The sequence below is a fragment of the Anastrepha obliqua genome, chromosome 4, assembly GCF_027943255.1.
Source record: "Anastrepha obliqua isolate idAnaObli1 chromosome 4, idAnaObli1_1.0, whole genome shotgun sequence".
NCBI lineage: Eukaryota > Metazoa > Arthropoda > Insecta > Diptera > Tephritidae > Anastrepha > Anastrepha obliqua.
In genome coordinates this window covers 69,241,936-69,265,115 of record NC_072895.1, presented here as the reverse complement: position 1 = coordinate 69,265,115, position 23,180 = coordinate 69,241,936, and the positions used below count along the sequence as shown (strand labels likewise).

The 23,180-nt window shown below is 33.8% G+C and overlaps 1 protein-coding gene across 7 annotated transcripts in view; it reads right to left on the bottom strand.

Annotated features, from left to right (window-relative positions):
• LOC129245415 (E3 SUMO-protein ligase PIAS3) overlaps positions 1-23,180 on the bottom strand; it is a 52,796-nt gene that overhangs the window by 5,181 nt on the left and 24,435 nt on the right. For 2 of the 7 annotated variants that reach the window (XM_054883559.1, XM_054883563.1), the window contains exon 9: positions 19,746-21,809. In XM_054883559.1, coding sequence (XP_054739534.1) covers positions 21,457-21,809 — 353 coding nt within the window. In that variant the 3' untranslated portion in view covers positions 19,746-21,456. Of the gene's footprint in view, positions 1-6,448; positions 7,471-7,556; positions 7,626-15,270; positions 15,838-19,739; positions 21,810-23,180 lie in introns of those variants that run through there. The other 5 variants (XM_054883562.1, XM_054883560.1, XM_054883564.1 and 2 more) reach the window with 5 other exon arrangements.

The window sequence follows — 23,180 nt, the reverse complement described above, 5'->3', positions numbered from 1 at the left end:
AAGAATGATACCCAATGCTCACCTTTTGGAGCTTTTTTTCCATAAATTCACTTAAATGTTTTGCATATTAGGTTTTATTTTATAAATTGAAAAGGTTTTCTACCTGTACCAGTCTTTTTACTTAAGGGGGGGGGGGGGGGGGCGGGGGGTAAGGGATAAAAATCGATTTTTTTTTTGCATGTTATTGTAGTAAAACATTTCAAAAATACCGTGTTAAAATTTTAAGTCAATCCGAGCAAAACTTTTTAAGTTATAGAGCATAAAGCCGAACCGCCTCAAACATCTGCCGAGACGCAGCAGTTGCGCGCGTAGTCCGTTACAAACTTTAAACGCGGTTTGCTCGAACCTTTTTTTAAAGTGCGTAGTCATTGGCATTTGAAAACTACTCAACCGATCCTTTTGAAATTTTGCACACATATTTTACATATAAAAAACCTCCCGCCAACGTTTTTTTTTCGCCATTTTTTTTTATATTAAGGTGGTTTTACACCTACAAAATGGCGGCATTTTTTCGTCAAAAATCACTTTTTACTTCAAACGACTACCAAATGGCTGAAAATGAAAATAAATCGTCAAAATAAACGTTGGGGGGAAGTTTAACTCATACTTTAACTAAATTATTCGATTTTTTTGATTTCAGATGATTCTACGCTGTATTTTTGAAAAGACGTCTACGTAAATGTGCTCTCATTCGCTCATTTTGCAATATTTTTACATGAAAATTTTATCAAATATTCTTGAAATGTTACTTTATAATATGCAACAACTTTTAATAAACTGACTTGAACCGTTTCGCTACAATAAATTCATGAAAAAAGTGTTTTTTAGCGTTTATCCTTTACCCCCTGCCGTTCGGAGTCGGCTTGAAACTGTACGTCCTTATATTTGTGGAACAACATCAAGACGCACACCACAAATAGGAGAAGGAGCTCGGCCAAACACCCAAAAATGGTCTACGCGCCAATTATATTATATATATAAAAAGGGTGGTTAAGTTTCAAGGGCCGGTGTTGATTTTAAATAAAATACAATTTTTTTAGGAAATTATTATGATAATTAATATAACTGATAATATTAGTGCTTCTAACTCTGAAATAATTATTCGGTTTCTTGAAAGTAATGCTTCGTACAATTATTCTGTGTTAATTTGCATTATCTCCATGTCTTTAACTAAAAGGTTTACTACACTGGTAAGTTTATTAATTTGTTCCTGCATTTTTGTATTAATAGATATTTGTCTATCTTCTGATTCTACAAGTTCTTTCTGTGTAAATTTAAGCTTTTCAAAGTCGTCAAAGTCCGGAGTACCAGCTAAAACTTTTAAAGCGGTACCTAATAGGTTAATACTCCTAGCATGTCTGTGGTGAATGTTTACTGTAACTATTAGAGCTGCTATGTGTCGTAAGTCTGAGTCTAGTATCGGTCTCATGTGTGATTGTGGGAACTGGTTTCTTAATTTTTCTGTATCTTTTATTATTGCAGAGTATAACTTTAAATTAGTAGAATGTTTTAAGTACTGGAAGTCCGTCCAAATGGCTACATCCCCATCCATGATTGGTATGTAGTTTGCGTTAGTATAGTCAGTAAGTTTTGCTGTCGTCATAGTGGCCACAAGGAATACAACCCAGATCTTAGGAAATAAGAGAATAGAGAGAAAGTTAGTGCTAATGTTTATCTTAAATTGTCCTTGTGGACCACCCTCCCTTTGATTAAGACAGTTGTCCCCAAGTCTGCATCGAGTTTATTTTCTTCTACTTCCCTGTTCATCGGTACATTTTTTGTCTACTACCCAAACAGGATACCGTGATGGCCGTATTATACCATCTTTTAGCAACTGCTGGGTTTCTGCATTTACAAATTCTGATACGCCCATTGGGTAAGAATATAATTTTGAATATATGGAGTTTTCATTCTATGTTCGGATAGGTCCAATGATGTTAGTGGTGTATGGGAGTGGTTCGTTTGGTTCCACAAAAACACCCGTCCGGTTTCCTAACATAAGTTGAAACTTTTTTGATATAGACTGAGGAACTTGTATTTCTTCAATATTTGTAAAGTTAACGGAAGCACATTGTAAAAATTAAATTGTTTCAGAACCGCAATTTGATATTAACTTCCTATTTTTGAAGTCTAGTAAAACATCACTTTGTTTAAGTAGGTCAAGTCCAACTATGCCGTCAAATGTCGTGAGGCTTGGTAGTAAGAAGAATGTTGTGTTGGTATTAAAAAGATGCATAGTATAATACATTTCTTGTCTATGATGTTATAGCCATGAATTGATTTTACTCGAAAGGTTTATTGACTGGGGTGATATGCTTTAGTTTTTTTAATGCTTTTACATAGTTTTTCGAAGCTTCTGTATCTATCAGTAATTTAATAGTTTTCCCTGCTGCTGCTCTTTGAATGAACGGGAGCAAGGAGCTGTGCCCTAAAAAATTAATTTAGTCATAGTCTGTAAGGTCGTCGTCTATGTCATCGACTTCGGCGTCCGCGTTTATCTGGTATTCTTGGTCATCTTATCTGTCACTACATGATTAGCTCTTTGTTGTTTCGGTCCTGTGAACCGCACACTACTATTGTTTGGTCGTTTATTTGCTTGTCCCTGAGTGTTATATGAGTGTTGTGTTGTTGAACTGGCCACTGGGTTGACTGTTTAAAACTGGATGATGTGCCTACCTCTATTGGTTGGACTGGTTCTTGTTTCTGTGAAAATTCCTGTTTCTTATATTGTGGTCTTTTCCCTTTTTGTCTGTAGCTCGAGGCTGGTACTATACTATTTTCCATGCTTTGTTGTCTTTGTTCAGTTTTCTGAACTTTTTCTTCCATGCTAGGAGCAAAGTTCGTAGCGAACATGTATCGGTCATGATTAGCATCAACTTCCTGGGCCAGTGCTAAAGCAGAGGGAAGATCGTTTGGTCTTGCCGAGAATAGGACATCACTTACAGCCTTTCTAGTTCCTGAGATAAATTCTCGTAGAGCGTCTGCTCTGTACTTCTCATTGAATGAATAAGCTACAGTGTTGTCGTAGATCATTAATGTCTTGTTAATAAGTAGAGTCAATTTATTTTCTACCTCGTCATAGCATTGTAACAATGTCATGTTTCCTTGACGGAGTGTTGATATCTCCTGTTCAATCACGTGTATCAGTCGTTTGTCTGCGTATGTGAAATCTAACTGATTTATGATCCCTTTAAAATTCAGGAGAGTACCATATCAGCTGAGTTCTTAACTTTGTTTCTTAATATTCCTAAAGCTTAATATTGTTTCGAACTACCGTCACATTTTTCGTATACTTTGTGTGCGGTATGTGCAGCTTTTCTCCATGATACATAGGTTACATTCTTTCCTTCAAAGTCCGGCAAGGATTTCACAATGTTAATGTCGAGAGTCTCGTTGCATACGACGCCTATTCTTATTTCAGCATCCTTGTATGTCTCTACTTCGGGAGTGATGATTTTTACCCTATCTATAGTTTCTTGGATACTCCTTAGTTTTATTTCAAAACTCCGCTCCCGGGCGGCTAGTGCGCTTGTAACTGCACCCTCCACTATAGCTTTTAGTTGTTCATTAGTCATTGCCATTGTTAACTTTTTGTTTTTTCTTAATTTTTCCTGGTGTTCTGCTAAAACGCAAAAACTCAATCCGAAACTTTCAATAATACATGGATCTAACAAAGAAAACGCGTTTTTTTTCTGCTCAACATTAGTTTCGTAATTTCCATGAGAAACAACGCAATCATTCCAGCACCGCTCTAACATTTGAATGCCACTTTTGTAGAACGATTTATCTTTTGCTTCAAAATAGTCCTCAGTTTCAGCAAAAATCTCTTCATCAGTTGAGTTCTTGACTATTTTTTCCAATAAATCAGGCCCCATGGGTTCAATGACGGCTTTAATCGATTGTTAAGCGCGCTGCATGCCAATTTGCGGCGTCTTGTTGAAACCAAATGTCGTTGATGTTTAGCTCTTTAATTATTGAAAACAAAAATTCAGTCAGCATGGCTCGATGAAACTCGCCATTCATCGTAACGGTGAAATTTCAAAAGGAGTAAGGGCCAATCATGCCGCCAGTGTTCTATAAACTTCACGAACAGATTTGCTTTTTTTCTTTCAAAGTACATGTCCACAATTAGGAGTGTTGTTTTGGCCTTATACGATTCATGATGACTTGCCAAACCTTAGTGAACAGAAATGCCAACACATAATTATCGATATCGATAGTTCTCATCCACCTAAAAAAAACAACGCCCGATACAAGGTGGCGCAAAATTAATCACCCTATCTGAAGACTTGCAATTTTGTAAATGGCGTCGTACGGCAATCATATTTGACACTATACAGCGGCAAGCATACGGACAAGCAATGGATTACATAAACGACGAAATAAAGATGAAGATAATTTTTTTGTTATTTAGTAGAAAATTATTCAAAAACAAAATTTAATGATTAATTTTACACAACCTTCTACGTTTCAGGTAGGAGATAAATATTTGAATTAAAATTGATATCCTCGCGTTTCACAAGTGAACAACTCAGATTATTTGCAAACAAAAAATTTAAAAGAACAAAAACTTGATTTGCTTGGGACAAATGTAAAAAGAAAAGAAGTATTTTGAAGTTTTAATCTGTTCAAAAAAAGAAAAATACTTCATTATAGCATGAATTATTTTATTTGTTTTTACATGTGTATGTTATATATCGCTATATATTATGTTACACTGGTCTATAGGTATATGTAGATATCTATGTAAACATACATATATCTCATGAATGTCTGCGATAAAATTTGTACCTTTCTTATGTTATTTGAAAAAATATATTTATATATATGAAGGGATGTCGATTAAAAACTACAGATTATAAATAATTTACTTTAACACAACATATAGAAACATATTTGGGAGTGCACAAGTATCTAAATCTAGAGTAAGATTAGGTAAAAACTCATTAGTCTACAATTCGTTACCTCTCGGCGGATGCTCAATTTTTTTTTTTTTGTTTATAATTTGTTTTAATTATTATTTTTTATTATTTTGTTTTATTATTTTTTATTATTTTGTTTTATTATTTTTTATTATAATTATTTTTGTATTATTATTTATTAATATTTTTTGTTTTTTAATATATTTTATTTTTATTAATATACTTTTTATAGATAGAAATATCTTCTTCATATGTACATATATAGCATACAAAAAGGAAGGTAATTCCACTTAATGGCTTAATTTGACTTTTGCTGGTACTATGACACCTTCATCGAAATATAACAACCAGCTGAAATATTGTAATTAACTCTTTCTCAACTGCTTTCAATTCAATTTTTTTTTTTTGTTAAATAATAAAAAGAAAAAATAAGATGCGCATTTTCAAGCTGCAAAAATAGAAGATACCATGCAAGAAAACCGGTAAACGGTTTCCTTAATTTGAGGAAAATAAATAATTTTGGCAATCCTGTAACATTCTTTTTCATTAGAACAAACAGGTCTTGCCAAAATATTATTGGCGCAAGGTATTTTGAGTACATCGCGCAATTCGAGCGGTGATACAAAATAGTTCAATTTCTCTCGCTTCTTTGTTTTTGTGCATATATGGCTAGAGGCCTGCGGCATGATAGAGGAAAACCTTTTGAAATGCCTATATGGGTGTTCCCAAGAAAACAAAACTATCTGAAAGGTCAGTGCCGCTTATCTAAAGGAGGTCTTTATAAACCGAATCTTTAATTTTTGGATGTTGTGTTGGAACAATTAGACTCAATATTTATTCAATTTAATTGTTCAAAATTAACTACAAATCCAAAAAAAAAAATATTTTACTATTCAAACGTAGTTCAGGAGGTTAGAATTGTAAAACGATTTTCGAATGCGGTATTTAAATTTTAAGCTCAAAGAGAACAAAACTAAGTAATATACCAAAATAAGATGAGAAAAATTACAACTTGTGCGTGTTTAAATAAATTAAATAAAAAGATTTCATAATGTTAAGCCCTTAAGGCGTGAATATGCAAATTTTCCAATTTTGGGTAAATGGATTGACTTGATTAACCTTTGGGTGTTCTATGTTATACCAAAACCTAGGACACCACGTGTAACCGTAAATAATTTTTTATGTCAAAAACCAAACGATGTAATTTTCATAGAGCAATAAAATTTCAATTTTGATTTCTCAACATTTTCATTTTTACACATTCATGTTTCTGGCATAAGAAGGACGATATATTTATGTGATCTATTTTCAGTTTTGGGTAAGAGTTAGAAATTTCATAAACGTAAGTTCATATGTGCATCACTATAAATATGTATTAATATAATATACATAGTGCATATAATATAAAAATATCTAATAATATATATATCCGTTATAGCTACTTTTGATACATATGTACTAAATTTGTTTGGGATAGTCTGAGAAGACAAACAAATATTTTAATTAATTATTTAAAACCCATTGACAACTTGCAATATCTTAATTTATTTTGAACTAACAACAATGTGGCAACGCTGCTAACATAGAACGCTGCAATGTAGAAATTATGAAACTTCAAAATCTCTGTATTCGAAAGAAATGCTAAGTGAAATTACCTTATTTTTTCATCATGTGTACGAGTTTTAACTTTTCAATTGCAAATATTTTTATGTAAATTTACTGTTCCGGCTGTAGTTCACTCAATAAACAAACAGTGGCTGGCGTTAATCGGGATACACGACTAATCTCGGAATTATCTCATGCAACTAATGCGAATTGACAACTAGACTTAGTTCTCATAACTTAAGTGGATTAGGGGAATTTTCGATGGCAATATTGCCAAAAAATGACGGTTAATATGTATTGTGTGTGAAAAATAATGAAACTTTTAAAGAAAAGAACAATAAAGACTAGATGCAATGCTAGTTTGCAATAATACGTTTGAAGTTACATTAGTTGTTTTGATATTTCGGAGCAGTTTGAGAAATAGCAATTTAAGAATTTTTTAAAACAAATTATTATTTTTTAGTATCAGGCCAGCTAATACCCATATTTTTCGCCTGCGCTCCATCTTTTACTGCAAAACTATCCAATAAACAAATCAACTGTTCACTAATCCGCGTAACAACCGTCTGTCACACTACAATTTTAATCAGAATTAACTTCGATGGTAATCCCGATTGACGCCGCCGTCTGTTTAGGCTATAAGAAGAAGGTTTAAGTCTCGATTATGTTCTTATCTTATATAAAAAATGGATTCCCAATAGCAAATTATAAAATTAATCACGCAGGTATAGGACTTAAGAACTTGTTTTTGTACATTTTTTTTCGGAGATATTATATTAATTATTATCAAAATATTAACATAAAAGAAACATGTACGTATTCACGTTTATAATGCTGCGAATTGCTTATCTACGAAAAGCGCAGGGATTCAGACGAAAATCACTGTGCTTATTACTAGTAGAGACGACTTGTGAAGTAGTTGGGGTCTCGGTTGAGCTGACGCCTAAAGTTGGAAAAATACAAAAGGGTACAAAATAATGCGTGTACGTATGTCAATAAAAATACATTTAAATACTCTAGTCTGCGTACCTTTTTCGTAATGTGCAGGGCTGTGTGGCGGGGATGGCGAATCTAGGGATATTATGGCGGTGTCTGTGCCTGAAAAGAAAAATTACAAAAATGTAATATTAAAATGCATACAAAAATTGTGCGATATTTTTATGAAAAGAGAAACTAAAATAGTTCCTGAATTTTATAATGTAATTTTTTATTTTTTTATTAGTTATTTTGTATAATTGTTTCCCCCTTATAAATAAACACCGTCAAGGAAACTCTAATTAAAAGACTTGGAATTGTAATGAAAAGTTTGTCGAATTTTTCCAATTTGTGTATAAAATTTTAAATTTCGATTTAGGTACAGTGAACCCAAAAAAACTTGTACACTAAAGGGGTTTGTCTTTCACTGCGGCATCTTCCATTGTGCATCTGTGGCCGTACATGAGGACCAAGTCACTGTGAATGAAATTCAAATATTTTCTTTCACATATGAAATGTTTTTTCTCAGTGCTTTTCATAAATCTGCTGTAAAATTATCTGCTTAATCATAATGACAAGTGTTGTAAAGTAAAAAAAGAGACTGAGGTGTGTGAGCCACTGGAAATTAATTGGGAAATTCCAGCTAAACGTTAAACACTAGATACATATGTACATAAAACGATGGCGCATCCATACAAGCTGGCAGCAATAGAATAGCTTTTTTTTCTTTTGCGTTTTGTTGTTGTTTCGCTTGTTTGTTTACATTTTTATTGAAACCTTGGCACTCAAGCAAAAAATTGCAAAAACAAAATACGTGTAAAACAACATGCAAATTTGGGTTTTGTACTACCGCTATCCTATTGTATGGATCCGTCTTGAATTAAACGAAACGCCCAACTACTGAATGTATAAATAATGAATACAAAATATATCAACTGTAAGTAAATGAAAATATAACCCATTTCGGGTGTTCTTTTGCAAGTTGGATTGTAATTCTTACCAATTATACTTGAACAAAATTATTGACTAAATTTAATTGAGTTTCTTAATACCGCTCCAGGAAGTGAGAGATCTAAATGTTTATATTCTTTAAGCTCCTTCAGCATTCTTTCAATTGGTGAATGGTAAGCATAGATTTGTATGACTGTACCTAAAACATGTGAAGATGTGAAGGAATATTGAAAGATATTCTACTTAAAATTTCCGATCAATCAATAGCACCTGTTCGATATTTGGCGTATTTATTTGGGTTATTCAGCTCAGTATCCCGATCAATTCCCACGGAACGATCCGAATCATTTTCATGGGTGTTGCCAGCACTGATATAAAATGTATGTTTTAGTACTCGTAGTACAAAGAAGAAGAAACATGAACGATTTATAGCATTCTTCCACAAGAATTTTTGCCAAAAATGCATTCGGAATACTTAAATCAAGATTCAGACGATTACTTCATTTCAAAGAAAATATAAACTAGGACTCAATTGGACATTGATTTAAGATATTTCAACTGAAAATCAACGTTTTTCAGGAGCTAATTTGAATTCAAATGCTATCAGTTTGCCGTAATAGTGTATGCCTAATGTCGTAGTTTTAAAAATTTTTTCAAACAACGAAATGTATCTCTGAAATAAAGGATTTTTCCATTCGTAATACATTTACTTGTCAGTGCTACCAATTACTTTTATAATAGCTCTGCTGCCAAACCCATGACGAAAATCAAAACGAGCAGAATGGATTATGAATTGAAACTGCAGCCGATATCAATCTTTTGCTATTGCTAAAATTTCTTCCGAATATTTGGCGATTTTTCCCACCCTGTCGGTAAAAATTGCCTAGCCTAAAAATTATATTCGGATAAACAGCGGAAATAACAGTAAGCAATAGCAAAAACGATCAGCTTCAACTTTAATTATATTTTTTTCCTTAGTGTGTAACCATGAGTGCTTTACAAGTATTGGTACAAATTCGCAAAAAGCGCAAAACCTTGAAAAAGCATTTCACATTCGGAAGGGAGGTTCGCGGAGCTGTTTAGGCTCGCAAAAGAAGTTTGCACTAATGCCTTTGAGGAGATCCGTCTTATATGGAAGAAAGGGCGGCAAATGCATGGTGAACAAAATTCAGAAGGTGTGCCCAATATTAGACCGTTAACCGGCTCTCAGCGAATTTGAAAGAATCAGCTGATTGTTTGACGTAAGCGGGGTCATGACAGCGACACTGAAATTGTGTTGGTGATATACAAATAAAAAATAAACTCAGTCTACGCTCAAGTTACTTCGTGGCCGTCTAAATGACTGACTGGACAAGTGTGTGAATAAATGGGAAATGAGCGGGAGGAGTCCATGGTGGAAAGAATTTTAGGAGCGACTTTAACAGAATAAGCTGATCGGCTTACGTCACTTGGGATGTGTTTACAAAAACACTGAGATTGTGCTGGTGATATATATGTATACGAAAAAAACCAACCAATAATATTTCGTTGCCTCACAAGGTGTATTGAGTGTTCTCAAATTAAAATAAAGACCCAGCCACGGAAATCGAGCATGTACACGTGTGTAGGAAAACAGATCACTCAACAAACGAACGAATAATTTAAAAAAAAATTGTATATGGTATGCGAGTTCAATTTAAAAATAGTAGATTGTAATGCGCGATTTGATGGAACTGTTCACGATGCTTCAAAATGAAGAGCGAGGGCACTTACGGTTCTGTTTGATAACAAATATTCCAATGGTGAACGGAATTTTTGGCTGTTAAGTGAAGTTATTTACCATTAGCTTATTTTTGCTTACTTTTACTAAAACTTCATATATTTTATATACAATTAGCAAGGCTACCAGATTCCTTTCTTAATGAATACAATTCAGAGCAATAATCTATCTCAATCAGAGGAAAACTGCAACAATGGACACCGAAAAGCCAGAAATTGTATTGAACACTGCTTGGGTGTGTTCATTTCGAGATGTCTCAGTGCCTTCTAAGAGAAAGAGTGTTAATGTATGATATCCATTGTTTTAATTAGCACAAAAACTTAGTTCTGAACCAGTGTGCGTTGGTTGTAATACCCAAATCGAGTGGCGATACATCATACACTAGTTTTTTCATCAATCAGTAAAAATTTGCTGGTAAAAAACACAAAATCACCTTTCAATAATGCAAGTCATTTTTTTCTCTCAGCAGGCTTTGTTTTTTATTCCGTTTCCCCAAATACTGAATAAAAATTCTGGTATTAGCATCAGTTGAGAGTCTTGAATCCATCTGGAAAAAATAAAGCAAGAATCATTAAAAAAAATTCTTTGGAACAGAACATGATGAAAGTTCTTCTTTCTAGGGTCCAGCAAAGCAAGGAAGTCATCGTGGACAGAAACAGAGGCCACATTTCAACTAATTTTTTTGTTGTACGAAAAAGGCTGCCATCACACAATTCGTATTATTCGCATTATTGAAAGTCGACTATTGAATAACCTTCGCTCGAGAACGAAATATGTACATCAACTAGAAGTTGAATGAAATAAGAGTCTACAACATTTTGAATTGTCGTGTGCAGTACGTGCAGATCAATGTAAATTTACTTACAAGTACAACACACAACTTGGTATTTCCTAGCATTGGGGGTTAATCGATTACCCTACGCAGTGGTGGAGAGTGAGTCAAGAGAGATCAAAATTCAGTCATGAATAATTTTAAAGGAAAAATTCCAAGCTTTTATTTGAGCATAACTCAAAAAGATCCAAAGTGTGGACTGTGGATATTTGAAAAACATTAAAAAAATTTTTAGATTTTTTATCGGAAGGTACGAAAAAATGCTAGAGAAGATTTATTTTGTTTTCTATTAGACCGACCATTATCAACGTATTATTCAAAAACAAAACAATTGGGCAAAAAAAACTAAATTTTGAACCCCTTATATCTCAGCGACCACTTAATATTTCCTTAGCTATGCTAAGCATCTTTACCAAATTTCATCAAAATCAAACGGTGAAGTGGTGAAGTTGGTGCACACGAAGGTACAATTTGCTCCATATGTAAATCACCTTAGAAAAAATTGCAGTTCAGTTCAATAATTTAAATGACCTAGTAGTTAAATATCCAAATCCAGCGTTATAACCGGTAACTTTTCAAAATTTAACTTACAAGAAAATTTAATCATTGTTTCATATAGTAGAAGTAAATACGCAAGTATGAATTAATTTCTAGTTATTACGACGGCTGACTGATAAGTTTTTTTTGCTGCAAATTGGTTTTTGTTTAATTTTCTATAGCCTCCACTCCTGCACTTGTTCCAATAGTATTCCAACTTTTTAATCCTTTTGAAATCTCCTTTAAATTCATTACAACCGAGTAATCTTTTTATGTTTGTGCGAGAAAATAATTTGGAGAATACCGAGGATAAGAAAGTAATTCGTAGTATAATTCACTTTGTTTGGTTATTACTTCCAAGGGTCCATTCGTTCCCGTTTTTGTACACTGCGAGCAACCGAATTTTCGTTGTAATTTACATATGTTGTTCCACAGTGTTCCAGTATGTAGAGTTTTGCAGTGGGTCGTTTAAATTTATTTAACCATACATAATTGCTGACAAAGGAAGTGCAAAGATGCGCCATAAACTTCATGCAACTTCTCTGTTTCGTGTTGTTTTTTTTATATTCTTTTTAAAGTATTTTTGCCGATTTGATAAAAAACAGGTCTCATCATGTGTGAACTTTTTTTGCAGTCTTTAAAGATATCGTCTTATGTGATAACAATTTTTTTTTTTGTTCAAGAGTCCATAAGGCATTTTCAAAAAGTAAAGCAACTTTTATTTTACTAAAATAGAAAATCGAAATAGATTTAGTTATTCGTCGATAACTATTTGACCCCTTCAAAGAAATCTCCTCAGATATGATGAACTTGTGCCAATCCTAGAACCACCTCTGACGAAGCGATTTGATATGGCCTGAGCTCTTTCAGCAATGCGCACTTTACCTCCACAATTGTGGAAAATCTGTAGACCTTTCATAGGTATTTTCTGTTTTGGGAACAAGAAAAAGAAATTTTTGGGAAATATTTTGATCCATTTTTTCGATAGCTGGAAATCGCCGAACACATCAATAGTCATCTAACCTTTCAATCTATTAAAAACAAACTCAATATGCTATAGGTATATTTAGTTGAAGCTCTAAACATATGTTCATAACATAATATTCACATAGGAATCGGCCAGTGATATAGAGGTACGTATCATACTTCTGCCTCCAGTCACCGTTAATGCAGTTTCCGAAATACAAATCGAACGCATTGAAGGTATTTTCTGTGTTTTATGCTTCTTTTTCTTAGTTATTAATTAATTTAGCAATATATATATTATATACATAAATGCATAGACGGAAACAAGAAAAATATGAAGAAAGCTGTGATTGAAAAAAATAAATAAATAAATAATTGGCGCGTACACTTCTGTTAGGTGTTTGGCCAAACTCCTCCTATTTGTGGTGTGTGTCTTGATGTTGTTCCACAAATGGAGGGACCTACAGTTTCAAGCCGACTCCGAACGGCAGATATTTTTATGAGGAGCTTTTTCATGGCAGAAATACACTCGGAGGTTTGCCATTGCCTGCCGAGGGGCGACCGCTATTAGAAAAATGTTTTTTATTAATTTTGCCTTCACCGAGATTCGAACCAACGACCTCTCTGTGAATTCCGAATGGTAATCACGCACCAACCCATTCGGCTATGGCTACGGCGGAAAGCTGTGATTGCCACAACAATATAATTACTAATGGAATGCTCTTCATCTGACAACGATGATGAAAAGGAAGAAATTATTGTGGGCAAAATAAAATCATATGATGCTAACCTCGTTATTGTACATTTTATTTGCTTTATTATTTTTAAATTTAATACGAGGTAACTCAACCGAAAAAATTCTTAATTGTTGTGATTCTTCCCGCCTTGTTGACCCCAGCTGTTCGTAAAAATTGCAAATTGTTACTTGTTTTGTTTTTTCTCCTTGCAAGCGAATTCACGGAAATTAAGGTACTGGCAAGTTACTGGATAATTTTTACATGAACAGACCTAATTACAACAATTTTGCGGCACTCATACTTTTTTAATAGCATTTTTCATGTACTCAACTGATTAGCTGTAGTAATATTGCAAAACTTTTATATTCGCTTGATTAGCTAGTGTTGGCCATCCGATTGTCAACAGGCGCCTCCGATTCGCCAAGTGTTAGCATAACATAAGTCGGTACCACTCAAAACGAGCTGCCAAAAATTACATATGTTTGGAAACACTTAATGAGTATTAGTAGGACTGCATTTGCCAAACGCACGTCACAAATAGGATGAGATGCTCGGTCAAACATCAAAAACAGGTATTAACGCAAATTATATATAAGTACAGTAGATTCTGTTTTTATGCGGTTTTGAAATAGTGCGGTTTTTAAAAAAATTAAAAAATGCATGTCAACCTATCGGGAATTGTACATATAAACAAGATTCTAAACCAGCTAAGCAAAAACTCATCTCAGATTACATCGAAAATGCTAACCCTACAAGTATGGAACCGCCTGCATCACTATCCTGATTAGACGTCTACATTTCCTCAAGTGACGGAAGTGATTTTACGCCAAATCCTAAACGAATGCGCAACATGCGGGTATTGCCTGATTCTATTTCTGACGATGTAAATTTATTTTTCGATTCTGAAGTTTCTTAAATAAAGATATAATTTTCAAAAATACAATTTTTGGTTTGTGCGATTTTATTTATATTAATTATTTCAGATTCGTATCTATAGTTATAATATGGGACTAGTACCCTTTTTTTATGCGATTTTATTACATTATTTCAGATTTATGCGGTTCTTAGCACTTTTGAAACGTATCTATAGTTTTACTATAGAACTGGTAGCTTTTTTATGCTGTTTTTTTTTATGCTGTTTCTTGCGGAACGTATATACTGCATAAAAACAGAATCTACTGTACATACATGTATAAGAATGTGACAATAAGACAATATGATAGGGAGCAGAGAAGTGGCGAATAGAAGAGGTCTATAATCATACCTGCTAGCGGCGATAACTTTGTTGTTGCTTTCACATGAAAATGTTTCGTCCAAGTGAGCAGAACCCAGATATAGTGAGCAGAGAAGTGGCGAATCGAAAGCGCATCACATTTTACTGGCAGAACGCAGACACTGCCGCAATTAACACAGCTCAAATGCTACTAATGCTGTTAATCAAAATACATATGTTCGATCGCTACCTAAACTGTTAAACAAAATTAAAGCCAATTTTATGTTTTATTTTGCTTGATAAAAGGAATATTCTTTGAGAACCCTTACCAAGTTTTTAGCGTGCTTAGTTTTGTAAATACCCCTATGGAAATTTTCCAATCATTTTTTTTCAATGAATATGGGATTTGTCATAGATTAAATAGATTTATGTTAAATAAAATAAAGGATGAGTAAAGTTTATAAGAAATAGATGTTTAGCAGAAAAAAGTGCGATAAACTGTAAGAAACCATTTCATTGTCTTAATAAAATCATAAGCTTAGAAATAACACACACACACCAAAGTATGCCCCCGCCAGAGTAAATAAAACAATAGTTTCATAGATTTGTTGTGTTCATTCCGTAATAGATATATTTTTGATTTTTTTGTTTTTTTTTTTTTTGTTTAGCATATTTTTTCATTACCTGTATTAAATTTTTTATTTTATATTAAAATTTGAAAATCAATTTTTATAATTAATTAAATTTATTACACTAACAATTTTGCTTATTTTTAAATACAATTTACTGATATATTTATGAATTTTTCACATTAAATATGTTTACAATTACAACAAAAGTTGTTTGCTTTTATTGTATTACAAAAGAAAGGCAAAGATAATGCCAGCCGCTAGTATTTTTCCTTTTTTTCTTTAAATTGCATATTTACTATTTTAGTTTTGTTGGATTGGTTTGCGCCATTTCTAAATAGCTATGTAAATATATATATTAAATACAATAGCTTTCTAGGTTTTCAGTTTTTCCTTGCAATACATATTTGTTTATTCACACTAACCGTGCACATATGCTGCGCGGATGGTTGCATTCTAACGTCATTCTTCTTCTTCTTCTATTATAAAATTGCGCGCTTTTCTTTTCATCTTCTTCTTTGCACCACATTGCAACATTTTGGTTTTACTTTCCTCCTTTGCACATTGAAGTCGTCAACTACAGATTTCAATACATCTTTTTTTACAAAAATTTTCTTTATCTTGCACTATTGTATGTAGTCTGTATGTTATGTTTATATGTACATTCGAGCACTTAAAACTTTCGCATTCAACGCATCACAACGCGCAAACCTAAAAATTATGTAGGTAACAAATTAAATTATGGAAATTAAGAATAAATATTTGGATTTATGGCTGGAGGGTGGAAGGATGAAGGAAGTGTATGGTATAGTGTGCGTCTAAAAATGGATATGTAACATATTCAGATATTTGAGTTTTAACCAGGAAAAACGGGCTTAAATCAACTCAACCATGTTTCATGAAATTCCTTGTTCGAGTATGAAGGCCGAGGCCGAGGCTGAGGCCGAGTTACTTCAGCATCTAACATCTCAGAAGAAAATAGGCCTATTCTTTTCGCCAAGCGTTAGCAAGTGGCGAATAGATTAAGCAACTGGTATAAATAAACATATTTTGGCAGCACTGGAATAGACCCGCCTAAAATTACACTTGTTTGTAAAATAGTTTTATAAGTTTTATCTTGCTCGATAACTTTGTTGCTGTTTTCACATGTCCATTTTTCGTCCACTGAGCAGAGCAGAGAAGTGGCGAATAGAAGTGCAAGAAGAAGTGTAAAAACGAGGAAACTTCCACACCCCCTCCAATCAAGTTACAATGCAGCGAAGAGTAGTGACCTCGAAGAGTCAGTTTTTCAGTGCCAGTTTAATGTGGTCAATTTTTTAAACACACGGAAATTTTTTTTTAGCTTTTATTTAAATGGCGGGATGAAAATCCACATTACGCCAGGGTACTCCACCATCTGTGAGACCACTGGTGCGTAAGGCAATGCTAAAATTCAATGTTGGCGTCTTTAATAAACGAAAGCAAATTCACTGTGGAATTTTCATTTGCATGTGGTAACACTGAGTTAAATTATTTATAGTTATCGAGTAGTTTAGATTTACTCCTTATCGGATCAAGTTTGAGACAATCAAAAACTTGGTGTGTATAAGAGTTTGCCTCTCCGCACTCACATAACTTTAACTTAACTTTGTGAAAATTTGGGCAAAAAGGTTAGGTAGGTTATTTGCAGATGACAGAAATACATCGCACCTTTCAGAGAAAATGCTATCAGAATGGTGCGGAGGCTGTTTGGCTGTCTTAGAAGATAACTACTTTGTCCGCGCGCGCCTGATGAGCAACATCTAATGTCTTTAACAATGCCCTTAACTCCCCAAAGGTGGAGGATGTGCGACATTCTAACTTAAAACCAAAACTTTATTTTTAGTTCTGATGCCAGACTCCGCAGCCAATCGAGTTGGCAAAAACCCGAAGTGAATGCCGAGATATTTTCGCAAATGAAGTGGCATACAACATAACCAGAAAAGAGCAACGAAGAGCGTTATTGATTTAAGTCCCTTCGTTTTTGTAATGACGCACATTACTCGAGGATTCCAGAACGTAACTGACTGGCCAAAAAATCAACTAGGAAATCTCAAATACTTCTTAGCCTTACCGGGTATGGCATAAAACTAGTCAAAGGCTGCACGCTTACTGCAGAGGAATGGAGTGCTTTCACAGAAAATTTTGATTTGTGCAGGTTACGCGAAGAAGAAAGCATTACATTATGTGTAAAAGTAGAACCATCAAATATCGTTATACGTAGATCAACTTGAATGGCATTGGCTAGGAAATGGCATCACTCCCCTAAACTCAATCTACTACTCATCAAATATTCCAAACTACTTGAGTGCTTGTACTTGTATGAACGCACACTACACTATGATTTTATGGTTAAATATGGAGTTGTATGTGTGTGCATTTGTAATTTATAAGGGATCAAAAACAAAAAAACGCAATTTTTTGCTATAAACAAAACAAAAAAAATACTTTGTTAGTATTAAGCTAAAGAAATGATTTCTTTACAGTTTATAAAAACATATAAGAATTAATGTATATACATATGTATGTATTACGCTCGCATGACGTATTTTATAAATTATAATTAAAAAATATATATAACTAAAATGTTGGCAATCAACTCTTGTGCACTGTCAATATTGGTTCACCAGTCATGTAATGCTAACTTTTTGCCCTATCATATACAGGATGACTCTAAAATTTGGGTTGATGTGAAAACTTCAAAAATTCTTTAAATTTTCCCAAATTAAATTGGAAATGCAATCGTGGATATTGAACTCCTAAAATGTTCAGAAAAAATTGCGGCATGTAGCAGCACTTGCCAGTTATTTATTTTTAGAAAAAAGTAAGCCCATTTAAAAAAGATCAAATTTAAATGAAATGAAAAGAAAAGAAATTTATTATAAATAAGAAATGTTATTAAATATTCGCACATAACGTTATTTTTACAACATAACTCCTGCGCTCGGGCGCAGGCAAACCCATTTTATAGCAAAAAAAAAAAAACAATAATGAAAATTGTAACTGGTATTTTTACATATGCGCAACGTCTTTGCAATGAATTAAAATCTATTATACAAAAAATTTAGTTATAATACCTAAAAAATCAATTTACAAAATTGCATTTTAAGCGAAAAGCTTGAATTTGGCTGCATATATTTAGGCGTGTACGTAAAAGTTGAAATAAAATACCTACAGGCAACTACGTATTATTTGTCAAAACGAATATTGAAATGTGCTGTCTAAACCATCGGTGCATCATAGTAGTACTATGAATATTTGTTGCGCGCTTGACGTTAAATGCTTTTCGTCTTAATGAAATCTCTTCTCCCGTACTTATTAGATATATAACATCCTAAGCTATAGTGTTTTTTTACTACAAGTTAACGATTTCTAAATATGTATTTTATTATGCTGTATAATTTTTCAACTCAATTGTCATGTTTATATTTCTGTGAACCGAATGTAAGCAGGCATTGAAGCTGAATGTTTGAATTAGATTTGGAGACGTAAACTCCGGTTAAAAATACTTGCTTCTACTACTTTTAGAATATGTAATTCTAACGCAGAACTCTGTACTTTAGGGACGCAAAATTTTTTTTTTTTTTTTTTTTGCTTAATCGTATTGTACCAAGCAATCTAACGGTCGCACTTAAAGAATACTCAATTTGTGTACACCCAAAATCAATTTGAAGCTCAGGAAAGGTGAGCAATAAACTTATGGCGTTTCCACGATAGACGACAGCAGCATACCTCATTGTATGGGGAATGTTTATGCTGCTATAACAACAACAACAAACTTATCATGATGAAAAGATTTTTAGAGGTGTGCTCTTTAACAGACCGTTATTCGGCTCTCAGCGAATTTGACAGAATCAACTGATGGGCTGACATCACTTGGGACGTGTTTACAAAAAACCTAAGACTGTGTTGGTGATATACGAAAAAATCAACACAATGTCACTTCGTTGCCATCTGAACAATATGTGAATAAGTGTGATATTATCGACAGTCGAATTCTGTCGAATTCCCAAGTGACGTGACAGCTGAAGTTTCCCTCACAATTTTCTTTTTCATCATATGTAGTTAAAGAGCAAACCTTTTCTTTTTTCGCAATAATGTCGCATTCATTCCGCCCTTCGGAAGAGCTGTACAATTGTCGTTTTCTTTTCTCAAACAGTTTCTTTCTCTAAAAAAAGTGAGAGGGAGCGTTGTGCAGCTTATTTTTGTGTGTGCACAAGTTCGTCCAAATACGAAAACTTCAATTGTTAAAAGAAAAAATGGAAGTAAATCGTCCTATTTCATTATAGGCCTCTTCTTTTCGTCAAGCGTTAGCAAGTGGCGAATAATTTTGATTTGTTTAGAACCAGTTTGCGGTGGGTTTAAAACCAGTTCTAACCAGGTAAACCATGGGTTTCCTTAAACCTCTTTTTAGCAAATATAGAACTAGCTAAATAGTTTCGATTATGATATGCGCCTACAAGTTTTGATTTAGTTTCTCTGAGAGCTAACTCGAATTCAAAAATTAAATTATTTTTAAACATATAATTTAGATTTCGAAAATTTGGCGAAAAATATGTTTATCAATATTTTATTCAGATGAGCAATCTTATCACTTATTTTATGGTATTTTCCAAATACGACTTTTTGTCATTCAAAGTCTTGGTCATAAATATAAAAAAAATAAACAGTGATTACAGATTTGTGGAACAAATCTATTTTTAGAGGTATATTTGTGGTTATGTAAGCAATAAAGTATGTCCTAGAAGCATAACCTTAAATGTCGCCTTCCAATAAGGCTATCATCAACAGGATTTAAAACAACTTCATAAGGAGTTTTGAACAGAGCTGTGATCTATTTTTTAACATTTGAAAATTACCGTTACGTGTAAAATAGGAGTAGTTATTTGCTTACTGGTACCCAAAGTGACATAGATTTCGTGTTTCGTTGAATTTGAACTCAATTTTTGCGTGAATTGCATTGTAGAGATAGACAAATGGGCAGATTCCATACCCAAAACGGGGTTCAGATTATGGTTCAAGTTAAATCTCTTTTATGGACACGCAACGGTGTCCCCACCCAAGTTTTCCTTCTGGTTAATTTAAAAATCACACAGAGCTAAATTAGATAAATATAGTTTGTCTTATACTGTATAGATTTCGTTTTTGCCGGAATGATCACGAACAGTGAATAAAGTGTTGGACGTGCCATGGTACAAAAATTAAAAGTTGTCTTGACACAAATTTGGCCTGTTTTGTGGATAGCTTCACACACGCGATGCGTAACAAGGCTTGTTAACAATTGCGGCCTTGTTGTTCTTTTAACAGTATAAAACATACATTTTTGGGGAATACTGCTAAAGTGACAGTCCTAAGCCGGTTATAAATCCGGTCTTGCTCGGTTTGATTGCTGTTTCTTTGGCGGCCAATGTTTCATCTCCAGATATGAATGAATGTTTTTGGAACCAAATGCGATAAGACACATCTGTGGTAGATATGGCGTTTCAAAATCATACTAATTTTTATACGACTATTTTCTACCACAAAATATTCGATGTCTTCCTTTTTGGGCGATTGCAAGCCACAATTTTTCATCACCGACGTCTATTGGATCTTTATTGCACATGTAAATATTTTTATTTCTACAAAGAGCATAACTAAGAAATCAGTAAAATTAATGACATGAAAACTACCAGACTGAAACAAATATTTTTCCGAATGGATATGATTCTGGAGTTTAAATTGGAGATTTGAATGTGTACACATATCTATGTCATAAAAGGTAAGATATTTAAGATAGATTTATGCATTCGTATACCATGTATCGTAAATATTAAAAGGCAATCGTTCCCATAGCCACAGTGGAATATTCCTACCGAAGGAAAAGTAGAGAAGGCTTTCTCTTTCACTGTTGTCACTCACTTTTGAACCTTTTGCAACCAAAAAACAATCTCAAAGCATAATTTTATAAAACTTCATTTTTAAAGCCTGCATGTTAAACGAAATTTAGAAATAGTACTGTTTGCAAAGTTATCATTTGTGAGCCTCGCGCCAGTATGAATACGAAAAATGAAATCAAGCTTAACTTCCAAAAAGCCAAAATTCAAGATTCTCCTAATTTGTTCATATGTATGTATGTTTATTTATGGTGCTAGTATTTTGTACTACTTATACGTATGGAATAGGGAAAAATTACGCGGGTTTACCACTTTTACTATAACCTTTATATATATAAATATACGATGAGTCTGTATGGGTAGCTGCAAAACTCTACACTAACGCATGCAAAAATATACCAAACAACAACAACTTTACACAACACACGTACAGAATTTATTGGTCTGGCTCGATTGCCAACAGCGTATCGGATGCTGTCGATACAGAGGCTGCAATTGTCGTAGCAAGCGACGAAGTGGCAGCTGAATTTGAGGTGGACACAGTAATAGAAGATGCGCTTGTGCCGCTACTTGCGCTACTACCACGGCGATTGTTTTGTAACTGTTGTTGCTGATGTTGTTGATCATGTGCGAAATGTTGTTGCTGCAGTGGATGTTGTTGTTGTTGATGTGTGCTATCACCACTTAGATCGGATCTCTGATCAACGCTCTGAATACTAGGTGATGAATCGGCGAGTTCCAAACTTTGAAAATTTTGTTCATTCTCCTCAACCATTTCCTTTTGTTGTGCTTTTTGCGTGTGTATATGTATTTTTGCATGAATTTTCCACAGTAGCACGCACCAGCGTCAGTTCAGACGATTGGCAGGCAGAATTGGTGATAGAAAAAAATTGCGAAAAAGAAGAAACGAGAGAAAAGAGAGAAAAAATTGCAAACATTAAATTCACAATAAATTTCCCATCTTCAAAATTTGGAACGAATATGGTTATCTAATGTATCTTCCTAACGATTGGACATACATATACATACGTATTAAAAAAGTGTAATTGATGAAGTGTGGAGAGATTTGCAAACAAAAAACAAACCAAATGAAAAAAACAAACAAATGGCAGTGAGATTGGAAATGCAGTCACAATCGTTAAGGACTGTCATTTCAGCATTCACTAAAAATTTATGGGGAATGTTTTAGTTCCAACAACAACAATAATATACACAATTACACTTTTCCATGAAAACGATAGCAAATCTGGAATAATTCAAATTTGATTTAAAACGTCGTTTTCTCATCTAACCGATCAAGAGAGCTTACCACCATACGCGCAAGCTGTCAAAATGTCAATGCCTTGCCAATACAAAATTGTGGCGAAAGCAAGTTTGACTTCAGTGCTCAATTGTACTCTACGGTAAATTTTTTAAAATACGTCTACTGAAAAGTTTAGGCCTTGTAGCTCACGCTCTTTTGGCGGTTCGACGGTGACTCGAAATATGTTAATAAAAATTCAGATATTTTCTGGGCAGTATTAATATTTTGTAGTATAATATATGCATATATATTGTACTTTGTTGAAAATATATTGATATATATTAGGCCGAGTCGATTTGTGGGGAGGCAAAAAAATCGCCCATTGCTCTGTGAAAATCATATTCTAGGGATCAAAATAAGAAACTTTGCCGAAGGAACCATACCTCTAAAACGAATTCTGATGTCCCCAAATTTGAGTCGAACTTTTTAGTTTCTTTTCTCATGTAAAGGCCGAAAATGGTGATATTTTGAAATGATTGTATGGGGAACCCCCCAGGGGAGTTCCAGGGGGTGTGCCACTGGCATGGGTGGATCGGCCGTCCAAAGTTAGTGGGGGTCGGTCATACATTTGGACTCGATTGGGGCACTCTAAATGGGTCAAAGTGGGATTTTTCGTTCGACCCAAATTGGGGGACATCAGAATTCGTTTTAGAGGTATGGTTCCTTCGGCAAAGTTTCTTATTTTGATCCCTAGAATACGATTTTCACAGAGCAATGAGCGATTTTTAAATCGACACGCCCTAATATATATGTTATATGTACCCACTGAAAATATAATAGAAACAGTGAGCTTCAATTTTTTGAATGGACTGCATCTCTTTATTTGCAAATTGGTTTTATTATGATTGTTTATAACA